This window comes from Mustela nigripes, chromosome 10, assembly GCF_022355385.1.
Source record: "Mustela nigripes isolate SB6536 chromosome 10, MUSNIG.SB6536, whole genome shotgun sequence".
Lineage (NCBI taxonomy): Eukaryota > Metazoa > Chordata > Mammalia > Carnivora > Mustelidae > Mustela > Mustela nigripes.
Genome location: NC_081566.1, coordinates 46,838,007 through 46,851,838, shown reverse-complemented (window position 1 = coordinate 46,851,838; position 13,832 = coordinate 46,838,007). Strand labels below are relative to the sequence as shown.

Genomic DNA, 13,832 nt, shown 5'->3' with positions numbered 1-13,832 from the left:
TTATATATATTCTGTGTTAAGTGTAGTGATGAGTGCCTCATATGAAAATGGGATGATTATTAAATGGTTATAATTTTATTTTTTCCTTTTTTTTTTTTTAATGCTTAAGCACAGGCTTTCTAAATGTTTTAGTGTTAGATGTTGGTTTTCATGTTTCTTACATGATTTTATAGGACCTAAGCAATATAAGCTTTTATATATAACTTGGTGCAATTTAACCCCTTCAGTGCAATCCCTTCCTTTGAAGTTTATTTTCTCAAATTGCTCCAGTTTTACTAGTCTCTAGATAAGACTCCGATCATCTTTTTTTATTTATAACTTAAATACTCCCACACCCAATTTTCTAGAGTTTATAAATCAGCTGGAGTGGGTCACTTAATGGCACATGATGGGATATAGCTCACTTCTTTTTTGCACTTAAGGTTGCTTTCTAGTGTTCTTGAAAGCAGCAGAACTTTTTATTCTTCATCACCTTTTAATGTCAGCATTTATTTTCTATTTTTCCTTTTCTTTAAAATTAACATGTATGATAGAATTCAACAAAATGATATAGTGGATATAACACACTTGTACAGGATCTTCTTGGTGAAAAATAAGGTTTTATTAAGTATATGTGCTTCTCCTAATATTTCAGGATTGTTTATTAAGTTGCCTCTAAGCACATTTTTTCAGTAAGCACTAGATACACTGAAATATTTCTTTGTATGGTTAGTCTCCTGGGCACCTTTTTTTTTTCTGCAGAATACCGGGGCATTGTCTCCCCCCACGCCCCCTGCCTTAATAGCCTGAATTATCAGTTTTTCCTGTGAGACTTCAGGGACTTTAACTCCTAAAAATTTATGGTTTTATAACTTAAGCTATGTATTTGTAGTGATGTGTACACTTTATCCCACCTGTCTTTCCCAGTTAAATCTGTTAGTTCAAATACAGATTTATACTTTCTCTAATACTTTAAAATGTTTTGCCCTCATGTTTTTTAGTGTAGCTAATAAAATTTTTCTGTAGTTGGAGGAATCCTATGATCTTTTCTTTTCTTTTTTTTAAGGAGTGTATGCAACTTTCCAAGAAATGTTAGAAGGAATATTAAGAGTTTTATAATTGGGAAACCCAAGGTCTAGAGCTTTGGCTTTTCCTGGTTAAGTGTGAAGAGAAAATTGAAAGTCAATTTTTATTTAGTCCCTATGTCTTCTCATACTTCATGCTCATTACTTTTTTTAATATTACATGTAGGTAGCAGAGTAATGCTGAAGTGCCTACTAAAAATAATGTATTTTACAAAAGTAGAGGTGGATTTTAGGATAAATCAGTATTTATCAGTATTTATGCTATAAATAAATCAGTATTTATAAATAAATAAATATAAATAAATCAGTATTTATCAGTAATTCCTTACGTAGGATTTGACTATACAGCTAGCAGCAGTGACTATTATGTACCCCAAATCAGACTGGATGCTAAGCTTACTAAGTTGTTAGTTAAATGACTCTTTTCCCTCATAATGATAGTTTATTATACTACCCATTTTAAAGATAGGGAACCAATGCATAGAGTTGTAAATAATTATCCCAGATATCAGCTAACTGGTGGCAAGAGAAGCCAGTTGGGAATTAAAGCAAGATTATCTAAGTCTTTATGCTCAGTTCTTAACCATTTTACTAGGTAACACTGCTGGGGAAATTGTGGGAGTTCTTTTGTAGGACTGGCACAGCATACCCAGAAATCATTCAATTACAAATGGATGTTTATATTTTCACCTTAATTCACTTGTCAAACAAATACATATTGATCATTTACTGTGTGCCAGTATTTATAGGTAGGCACAATTTATTGAATGTTAGGGAGATAGAAATGGTTTAGATACCTTCCCTTCCCTTTCTCTAGGAAGGATAAAACTATTATTTTGCTAGTCCTTTGATTTGACTCTTTTGGAGTCCCACTGGATTTATTATAGATCTTGATTATTAAGAGAACTCCATCACATAACCTGGTTAATGGTTCCCCCAGTATTGGTTTGAGCCCCTGAATTCCCAGTGGACTGTTGTTTCAACTGTGCTTGCTATGGAGCAAGGGTTAATACAGCAAAAGAGACTCCTAGAAACTAATAAAAAGGTGCCTGTCTACTTAATCAGAATTCAGTTTAAACTTTTAGATACACTTGCCATCAGTTTCTTAAATTTAAATTAAGCTGCCTCAGAACTTTACATGAAGTACAGAAAAACAGAGCAGACACCAGATAAAAGTTACGTTAGTGACTTTTTCTAACAATCTGCATGTTTCCAGCCAAGAGAAACTGTAAAAATCTTATGACAGGCAAGCTTGTAGAAGTTCTTCCTTTAGTCTAGTTTCTTATAACATCTGAATTCTATGGTTAAATTTTCTCAGTAAATGTGACAGATTTCTTTGTCAGACTCAGGAAACTGGCAGCTATTTTGTTAAGTTTTATAGTTATAAATGTCTTGTAATTTTTACTTGCAGAGGTCTACTTTTTCACCTTATATAAAACATATCTGATGGGAAAAATAAGCTATTAACTCTATATTTTGGCCAGAACTGTCCAGGTTGGTTTTGGGATTTTCCTGGGCAGAATTTAAAGACAGGATTTGCATAGCCACATAACTCTTAGTTTCTATTGAGTACAGAAATAATTATTACTTTATTCATTTGGCTAGTAGTTTCTGAGTCACTATAACATGATGAATCAGATATAGATTTTCTCACTAATAATAAAGATAAATCATTTCTGGGAATTTACTACCTATATAAATTCAACTAAATGCCCTTGGTAAAAAGAATAAGGGAGAAAAGGGTGTGGGGGATAACGCTTCGACCATGGCAGGCGATTTACTGAGAATGAGCAAATATCCTTGAATAATTTGAGAAGGGGAGACATGAATCTGGTTTTTCCTACATTGGTCTTCATTCCTGTTGGTGCTTTATTATGAATAATTGGCCTCTAAATGCAAGCCATTTTTTCAGTGCTGGAGAAAAATCTTAATGTTTTGGGTCACATGTCATTTCCACCATAATACTCTGAAAAATGCCATTTGATATAGTTATTTAGAGACCAGCTTTAGTTTTAATTGAGATCAGTTAACAATTTAGCGTAGAGTAATGTTTGCTTAGAGTTTGTATCTTTTGACTTAAAATCATGAAATCTTTTTCATATTACAAATATGTGGACAAATAGCACATTTTTGGCTATTTAATGTTAGTAAGTTTTCTCTTTTTAAAGAAAATGACTGTGTTCATTAAAGTTTACAGTTTTTCTTTGAAGTCAGTAGATGATTTATGAACCAGTTTTACTTTTCCCTGAACTTACTACAAACCAGGAATTAGCCTGATTTCAAATTAGCAATCTCAGAATGACCACAAGTGTCAGTGTTCGCCTGCCTTATTTTTCTTCTTCAGTTTTCACCAGCTTGTACAGCAGACACTCATACTATATAAGAGTTTCTTTTGACTTGAAAGCAGAGCTAAATTTAAGTGTCTCTTTCAGAACTAATTTTCAACACCCTCATCAGTTTTAATTTATACAAACTATTAATGATCCTAAGGGAAAATATAAGCATTAAGATCAGCAGTAGTTTTTATTATGCTTGTATGTTCTTCAGTTTCTTAGTATTGTAGCTGCTTCAGTGTAGCATAAATCACCTATACTCTTTCATTTGTTTTTTGGCACACAGGGAATATTCTTCTGAAGAGCTTTGGTTCTCAGTGGGAGAAATGCTATTTTCTCGGAGGTGTTGTAGAAGTTTATGAGGGTATTTTTAGTTGACAGAATAATTGAAGGGCATTTAGTGAGTGAACAGGGAAGGAGGTCTATAGTGGGTGGGACAATTTTAAATGAACCTAAAATTTAATTAGAATACAAAGTGTATTTTGTGAAATTTTAACATATACTGAATTTTTCTAGGTATATAGTCATAGTGTCCAATAAGTGGTACCCAACTTTGTTCTTAACTTGGCAAGTAGTTCACCATTTTAAAAAATCCTATTGCCTGTGGCATTCATGTTTGTAGTAGATGACTTATCAGTAGAGTACACCAGTCTGTGGACATCTGTAATCGTTACATTCACTGTGATTTTATGAATAGGTACTAGCATCGGATTACTTCATTATGTCTTCTGGTGTAATTGTTTCTGAGAGTAATACTGAAATACTTGTGTTTATCATAAACTTCTTTTAAAATTTCATTTTTGTATATGTTAGGATATTGATTTCCTTTAAAAACAATTACATACATAGGTTTTTTATATTACCTGTGCATTTCATTTTAGATTGTTAAAAGGAGTCAGTGTAAAATATTTCCTACACGCGGAAGACATACTGAGTTTGATAAGGGTGTGAAGCCCACTAAGTCAGTATCTTTAAGTTCTCAGGCACCTTACTCCCTACTCCTCAACACACTGATAATATTTAAAAGTGTAAACACTGTTAATTTATTACAAAGTGTATCAATACAATTTGTAGATTCAGGTAGATGTCATGTGTTGAAACTTAAAACTCTGCTAAAACTTCACAAAAGTGAATATAAATTCCCATGGAATTTATTAGTATTAGAAAATGCTTTTTATTTAATAGCTTTAGTATAAGGAAAGAAAGGAAAAAGTCAGAAGGAAATAGAATGTTTTCCCCAAAGGGCTTTTTTGAGAAGAGCTGGAAGCATAAATATGCTTGATTCTAAATTCAAGGAATTCTCTTCAGAATGATTATTTATGATCTGATTGGAAATAGGAACTTAAGTATAAAGAAACTTTGCAAAGCAAGAAAGAGGCACGCAAAGGTTATAGGATTAGGAATGGGTAATATTTGACTTCAGGGTTTGGTTTTCTTCCCTTTCCCCAACTCCTTAGAGGATACCTAAGGGATTCACTTATATTCAACAAATACATTGAACATTTTTTACATGCAAACTGCAGAGGGGTATGAGCTTTATCATTAGGTTCCTTTTATTCAAGAAATTGATAGACAGGATACATAGATCATTCTATAGGTAGCAAAGTAACTTGAAGAAAATTTAATTTTTTTTCTATTTATTTAAGATTTTTCCCTTCAGTTTCAAAATGTTTTCTATAATTCATTATTGTGTCACTCAGTTTCACTTTTTTGATACTTTTGATCTTCCTAATTGCAGTTGGTTTGCATGACATTTTTATCATCTTAATTTTTCATGCTTTTTGAATATTTTTATTCCCTTTAAATAACACAGTGTCTCAAGGATAATACAATTGCTGAGTTTTAGTAAACCAAAATTTTAAAAATCAAAATGTTTATATTTTTATTATACTCTCCATTTTCTTTTATCATCTCCCTGATTACTTACTAACATATTGAGTCTGTTTCTTTTCTGTATCCTCATAGTTGACTTTGAATTTTTTCTGTACTTCCTCTGTAACTTTTCACAGATGTTATAGTTATTAATATCTCTGGCATTTATAATCCAGAATATTTCATTTGACTCTGTGTTTGTTGGGGGCCAGGGAGTCAAATATTTAAATATATACAGGTCTGTGTTTATTTTAGCTTCCTCATTCCATTTATTGAGTTATATTAAATGGTAAAACATTGAATATTTTCTTTTAAAGCTTACAATTTGTTATTTTCCTTTCTACCTCTGTTGTCAGTACCTATAATTGTGTGATTCTCTAAACAGTCAAATTTATCTAATTCCAAAGATATACCCTTTGATAGAGGGAGATGGGCAGAAGAATATTATGTTTTTATTCAGTGAAACAGAAGAAGAACAAATTTATATGGCCATACCATCTTTGAAGAACCCTATATTGAATTATGTCTTTAAACTCAGTTAATTGGACATTTGAGGTCGTACTGCAGTGGCATTGTTCTTAATGGCAAGTTATTACTTACATTTAAGTAATGGACTTTCTGGGGGAGAATTAGACCTTTCTAATCATCTAAAAATCTAGTTGTCTCATTTTGGTGGCAAGATAATCAAGACCCTGAGAGGTTGTGATTTTTTCAGAGCTCCTCTCTTTAATATTTCAGAGTCAAAGCTAGAACCGGGGGTTCAAGACTTTTAAGTGAAGTTTTTTGCACTGATTTACACTGCCTCTGGTTACATCAGTATATTTGTTTTTAGTCCATGGACCCATAAGGTACACAAATGATCACTTAACCCTCGCCTTCTGCCACTATAAAAAAACCTGCCAGTTTTAAATAAGAAAGATTGTGCTTTTATTAAACCTCAGTGACACATATAAAAGAATTGCTCATTTGTGCCAGAAACTTATGTGGCCATTATAGACTTTGGTATTAAGGAGATCAATTTCTAGGCTTTGGTTTGTGTCTAATGTAGTTTTATAATTAAACATTTCATCTACATTTATGTGGATGTAATTTTTAAATCCGTAGATAAATAAACGAAAATTTTTTTAATATTTTCCCATTATGCAAGAATACCCTGTTAAAGATTTTCGTATTCTGTCTCACTCTCTTTTCCTCTCTTTTGATCCAAATTTCACTTGCTGTACTAATATTAGTCTGGATTCTCCAGAGAAAAAAACCCAATGGGTGGATGGATGGATGGGTGGATGGATGGGGAGGAATTGGCAGATGTAATTATGGAAAAGGAAAAGTCCAGGATTTTCAGTCAACAAGCTGGAGACCCAGGAGAGTTGATGGTATAGCTCAAGTCTAAGGCGGGGTCCAAAGGCAAGAGAATAGGGATGTCCCAACTTGACAGCAGCTAGGCAGAGTGAAATCTTTCTCACTCTGCCTTTTTGTTCTGCTCATTTCTTCAGTGGATTCAATGAGGCCCACCCACAATGGGGAGAGCAATCTGCTTTACTCAGTCTGTTGATTCAAATGTTAATCTTACCCAGAAACATTCTCAGGGACACATCCAGAATGATGTTTTAACAAAACTATCTGGGTGCTCCATTGCCCAGTTAACACATAAAATTAACCCTTAGAGTTACATTCTGAAAACATCTTAGAGAATGATGAATGGAAAACTGGTATTTAGTTTTTTAATCAGTGAGTATCTTCTGATGTTATTCACAAGCACTTGTATTCCAGATTTGTCTGTGACTGTAAAGTTTTAATTCTGTTAGTGGATTTGGGTAGGAATAGATTTTTGTTTTATCTTCTCTGAGATTAAAATATTACTTTAGTCTCTGCTTCTTTGGTTTCAAGTAGCAGAAACTTGCTCAAGTCAGCATAAGGAACAAAAGGAAATACATTATAATGGTATAGGAATATTCTGCCGAATCCAGGACTGAGAAATATAAATTGGTCTTAAAAGAACACAGTGAGACATTGGAAAACTGTCAGGAATCAAGGAAGCTTTTCTGTTTCTGTCTGATGCCATATGATTACTTGAAACTTTTTCTGCATCTGTACACCAGCTTCCTGGTCCTTTGTTAGTCCTCCTTAAAGCCAGCCTGCTACAGATAACTGTAGCTCCCATTGCTGGGCATATCTCTTAGTATGGATTTTGAAATCCAAAGGAGAGAAGATATGATTGGGTCAGCTTGTTCACAAGTTTATCCTTTGTGGGTATAGTCCAGCTCTAAAAAGGGGAGTAGACATCTAAAAGGAGTAGACTCTAAAAGGAGTAGACATCCTTTGAAAAGTCTGCCATCATTTGTAATTAGACTGTGTTTATTCTTTTATGCATATTTTGTGTTTTTTAGAAAATATTTTTTATTATTTATATATATGAATTATTTTAAGGGTATAATTCAGTGGCATTAAGTATATCCATAATGTTGTGCAGCCATCACCACTCTGTATCTCCAGAACTTTCTCATCATTCCAAACTGAAACTCTGTACACATTAAACAGTTCCCTGTTGCCCTCTCTCCAGCCCCTGGTAACGACTATACTGCTTTCTGTTTTTATGAACTTGACTCTTCCAGGTACTTCATAGAAGTACAGTCATGCAATATGGGTCTTTTTGTGTCTATCCTACTTCATTTAGCATAATGTTTTCAAGGTTCATCCGTGTTATGGAGATACATAATACATATATATATATATATATATATATATATATATCAGAATTTCATCCTTCTTTTTAAAGACTGAATGATATTCCATTGTATGTATAAACTGTAATTTGTGTATCCATTCATTTGTCAGTGGACATTGGGTTGTTTTTACCTTTTGGCTATTGTGAATAATGTTATGCACATCAGCATACAAATACCTGGTCAAGTCCCTGCTTTCAGTTCTTCGGTTATATACCAAAAGTTGGAATTGCTAGATCATATGTAATTCTGTGGTTAGTTTTTTGAGGTACAACCATACTGTTTTTCAAGTACTTACAAATCTTACATTCCCACCAGCCGTGCACAAAGATTCTAACATCTCCACATCCTTGTCACTACTTGTTAATTTCTGTTTTTTTGTGTGTGTATTTGATAATAGCTGTCCTAATAGGTATGAAGTGTTATCTCACTGTGGTTTGTAGTGATGTTTGAGCATATTTTCATGTGCTTGTGGACCAGCTGGAGAATGGTCAGTTTCTCAGGAGAAATGTCTATTCAAGTTTTTAGCCCATTTTTGAATTGAGATGTTTCTTTTTCGGTTTTGAGTTGAAGGAGGTGTTTTGTTGGGGGTTTTTTTCTTCCCTGAGATTATTTGAGAGAGAGTGAGAGAAGGTTCACTTGCGAGAGCAGGGGGAGAGATAGAAGGAGGGACCATCAGACTCAGTGCTAAGTGTAGAGTCCACTGTGGGGCTCAGTATCACGAGCAGGAGATCATGACCTGAGCTGAAACCAAGAGTTGGACACTTAACCACCGAGGTACCCTTTTTTCCCCCTCCTAATTTCCCTGGCTAGAATTTCAGATGCTATGTTGAATCAAAGTGGTGAAAGTGGACATACTGTTCCTGATCTTAAGGGGAAAGGTTTCAGTCTTTCCCATTGTGCATGTTAGCTGTTGTGAATGTTTTTATATTTAGTTTTAATTATGTTAAAGAAGTTTCCTTTCATTCCTAGTTTGTTAAGGTGTGTTTGATGTTGTTTTTATTCATGAAAGGATGTTAAATTGTCAGATCCTTTTTATGTGTCGGTTGAAATTATCATCTATTTGCCCTTCATTCTGTTAATGTTGTATATTTCATCTATTGATTTTCCTATATTGAAACATCCTTGCATTCCAGGAATAAATGACACTTGGTCATGGTGTATTCTATGAACTTGGTTTGTCAGAGACTGTTTTCTTATGGAAAGAAGTTAGTTTAATAAATACTAGTTCCTCTTTATTTTGGACACTAAGTTGAACATACACATACTTACAGAAAGTACTTATGTGCACAATAATAAATAACTAAATACATATGTAATTCTTTATAATTCTTAAACTTTCATTTACTTATCCTCCATTAAATTACACAACTTGATTAAGGCAGGGATCCCTTTGCTCTTGTTTATACTGATGCTTTCCCAGTTTTTTTATACTTCGTGCTTTGATGAATATGTATAGAATGAATAAATTAATGTTTAAGTCTCTCAGTAATTCTTTATGATATTTTTACCATCTTTATTTAGCAGATTGAAACAGTTTAACAATAGTGAATCAGTAATACTAAGGGAAATGTCCTTGTTTTTAATTAGTTAATGTATATTTTTTAAGGATCTGCATTACATTAGGCACCATGTAACAGGCATAGAGACATAGTGGACAGTCCCCGACCTAAGTTAGCTTACAGTCTGGTTGAGAGAAGCAGACAAATAAATAGAGAATTCTGTAGCAAATGAGGGATTTGATAGAGGTATCAAATCTATATATTTTATAAATACAGTATATTTTAGGAATGTGTTAACTATTTCCTTTGTTGGCTGACATTGTATGCATATGCTCCTGGGTTATGGCAAATGTAAAAAAATAAGTTGTGCTTATAATTTGTGTTTTGCTCTTAAAATCTTCTATGTTTTCAGCTTCATTGTCATTTGTCTACAGAGTTGCAATTTTCTTTTTCTTTCTTTTTTTTTTTAAATATTTTATTTATTTGACAGACAGAGATCATAAGTAGGCAGAGAGGGAGGCAGAGAGAGAGGGGGAAACAGGACCCCCATTGAGCAGAGAGCCAGATGCAGGGCTTTATCTCAGGACCTTGAGATCATGACCTGAGCCAGAGGCAGAGGCTTTAACCCACTGAGCCACCCAGGCGCCCCGCAGTTTTCTTTTTTCTTTTTCTACATAGTTTTTCAAAAATTTTTTTATTTTTAAAAAGACCCAATGTACTTAAAATTCAGATGCTTTTTAAAAAAGCATCCTGGTAGTTGGGGATTCTAAATATCAAATCCACATTTCATGCGAGTATATTACTATAGAAAGACAAAAGCATATAAGGGTACACTTAGTATTTCATTTTTAAAACATGTTTTTTTGCTGTCATAAGTACAGTAGTCAAAATGATAGATTATTAACTGCATATGTATTGTGTGCTTTCTTCATTTAGAATTTTCCGTATTTTATAAAGTTACATACAAGCAGCATTTTTCCAAATTAAGTAAATATAATGTATTCTTTTTCATACTGACACTTGTTACAAATATTTTTTTCTTACGATATTACACATCATGGTATTATTTCCTGCTTGTTTAAAGCAGCAAATAACCAATATTATCTCTCCCAGTACCAGAAGATTTTTAGATTTTCTCATTTGCTGAAATAAGGCTAGTAAGGATTATAAGCAGCATAGTTTGTGTTGCCTTGTTATGTTTTACAAAAACGATTCTATCACTTCTGCCATTCTTATCAGTTATTTCTTTTCCAGAATGCCTCAAGTCTTGGTGGAAATTGTAATTGTTCTGACTTTTCAAGAGAAAGCAAGTTTTCCTCTTCAGTTAGCACAGCTTGTCAGCTCTTTCAGTTGTTGGGGGTTTTTTTTGTTTGTTTTGTTTTGTTTCTTTGCTGATACTTTATTTTCCCAGATGGGTATTATTTTTCTTCTCCCAATCCAAATATCTCTAAAAATATAGAACTGTCAGTCTCTTCCCCATATTACTGCCAAATTATTGTTCCTTTTTCTTAACGTATGCCAGATACACCATTTTGTAGCCTTTGAAAAACTTCACCTTTGTTTCTTCATGTGGGGTTGATTATATGGTTTCTGAGGTTCTTTATGCAAGGACTTCTATAATTTTATTTCAAAATAGTACAGATTGGAGTGGAATGAACTTTCAGCCCTTAGTATTGGCTAGGGAGTCCTGAACGGGCTATTCACTGACGTGATCAGCAACGATCTCCCCAGTTTTTTTTTTCCAAGGAGTCCACAGCCTCCATTTTAATAGCTGTATAGCTTTGTGTGTGTGTGAGAGTGTGTGAATGCGTGCTTGTGCTTAACACTTATTTGTGTTTGTTTACTAACTCCAAAATTAAACAAAGTTATACTGTATTGACTCAGATTTTCAGTATATCTGAGGAGACAAAGTTAGAACTCTTCCAGTTGCAACCAACAGTAACTCTGCTCAAGTAATTAGATAAAAATGTGTGTGGGAGTGCATAGTAGTGAGGTGAGGGATTTTAAAGGCTCATATAATCAAGAAGAGGTAGGGGAGAAGAGGCCTTGCAGGCTATTATAACTAGATAGGTGTTATAAAGGATGCTGTATTCTGCCTCTTTATTTTGTGCATATTAGTGTCATTCTGTCCTCCTCCAGATGGGCTTTCCCCAGGAGTCAAGAGATACATGGTCATCTGTAATTTTTGGTTTACCACCTTGCAGCCGTGTAACATGCTAGTTCCAATTTATAAAACATACAGGGGAGAACTCTTGATTGACCTAACCTAAGACATATGCCTCTTCCAGTGACCAAGGGCTAAGGCTTATTCCCCAAAAGGGATAATTTGGAGTAGGAGAAGGTCATCAAGCAATGATAGCTTACTTTGTAAACAGAAAATACCCAGTTTTGAGTTTACTCAGAAGTATAGAAAAACACTTAAGGGTTAGAATTTGTAATGGAAAAGATTTTTTTTACATATTACTTCTGTGTGCTTGTACCTTTTGCTGACCCGTGTTATAAGAGCCATAATCTCTTCATATGGTATAGGTATATTTTAGTAGTCACATGAATCAGTTTTGGTTCTGATAGTTCTCCATATGCACGTGGTGCTGTTTTATTCTTGTGATTTTGAACTTCATCTGCCCTTTTGAAAAGAAGGGGCTTTGATTTGGATCCAGCCAACCTTGCAGTCAAAATGTAGACAGGAAGATATCTGCATGTGTGTGTGCTCATTGTTCTTCTCTCTCATTTTTAAAATTTTTTTCTGTGTCAGTGTGTACTTAAGTCACAGTCCATGACTCAGTATTTACATATAAGGATTTCTTAAGTAATATGGGTAACATTTATTTTATTTTCATGTTTATTGTATAATACCTAGTTGATTCTCTTTCTGGACTAACATGAGATGGAAAGCTAAAATGTCTTTGGTTTAGTTATTTATTTAAAAAACAACTGTGGTATAGCCTACCATTCCAAATTATTTTACTATGAAGAGTCTCAAGTTTTGAAGACAATGTAATATGGTTAAAATTAACATTATTTAGCAGTATTTCTTTAGAAATGTTTCTGTGATTCTAATACCGATTTTTATTATTATGGATTTATGTAGTTTCCCTGATAGTCACCAAATTTCATTCAGTTGAGTACGACTAGAGTCATGGTACCAGTTTTTTTGAAATTTACTTTTGTAGCTTCTTTTTGTTTGTAGTTTTCTATTAAGTGTGAATATGATTAAAACTGTTAAACTAAAGACAGCTTTTTGAGTATCTTAAGCATTTCAGAAGCATCTACTCCTGAATATGTAATTGATATATTTCAGTACTTAGCATATTTTCTTCTATATATTACATGCTTAGTAATTAGTTGAGATTGTTATTTAGTTAAAATTTTCAACCACTCTTAAATGTAACAAATCTTGTCTTTATAAATGTGATTATTTCCCTGAATATTTTAAAGGCATTTAATTTGAAATGTTTGTGGGATTTTTTAATGCACTGCAAAGTAACATCATTTACATCTTTCTAATGTGAGATTATGTATCATTTATTCATTTTGAAACTATTTGATGGAAAAAAGATTGACTTGATTTTAAAATGGGTAATAACATTTATGCAAATATTAAAATTGCCAACAATTAAGCATATCAAATATTTGGAAAATGTTGTAGTTTTAGAATAAACTATATGATAATAGTTTAAATTTATTTTCTACTAAAGAATCCTTTTATTTACCTCATGGCCAGTAGCATAAAAGATAAGGGAGGTGTTTTTGTTTTCTGCGGGGGTTTTCTGTTTTGTTTTGCTTTTTGTTTTAATGCTTAGTATCATAACATGTTTAGTGGAGGGATTGATTGAATGAGAAACAAGGAGATACAAAATTTCTTTGCAGTAATTAAATGGAAGTATTTATTATGTAAAGGAATTCTAATATTATTTGTCAATTTTTATTCTTTTAAAGGAAGGTGCATCGGCCCGTAAGACTCAGACTCCTGCAGCGCAGCCAGTACCAAGACCAGGTGAAATACAAAACTTCAGAATTTTTTTGTTTGTTTGTTTTTTAATTGTCACAAATTTTTTTGATACTACAATGCTTTGAAGGAATTGAAATTTTACTTTAATATAAAGTAATATAGGAACATTTACTTGAACAAATAGAGTTGAAGAGTTAAATTTTTTTAAGAAAATGTTTGTAAGATCTTAGAAAAATGTTTTAAAAAACTATGTATATGTACACATCTTGTTCGAGGTACATATGGATGTGATTTTTCCTCCTCTGTCGGAAGCACAGCATTATAATTTTAATAGACTGTTCAGCAGCTTTGATGCTTAGAATTTCAGATGTCTGTGTTCTTGAACA

General features: G+C 33.1%; 1 protein-coding gene across 2 annotated transcripts in view; it reads left to right on the top strand.

Annotated features, from left to right (window-relative positions):
- CDC73 (cell division cycle 73) overlaps nucleotides 1–13,832 on the top strand; it is a 114,476-nt gene that overhangs the window by 66,294 nt on the left and 34,350 nt on the right. For both annotated transcript variants that reach the window (XM_059413310.1, XM_059413309.1), the window contains exon 11: nucleotides 13,434–13,491. In XM_059413310.1, the coding sequence (XP_059269293.1) occupies nucleotides 13,434–13,491 (58 nt within the window). The remainder of the gene's footprint in view (nucleotides 1–13,433; nucleotides 13,492–13,832) is intronic.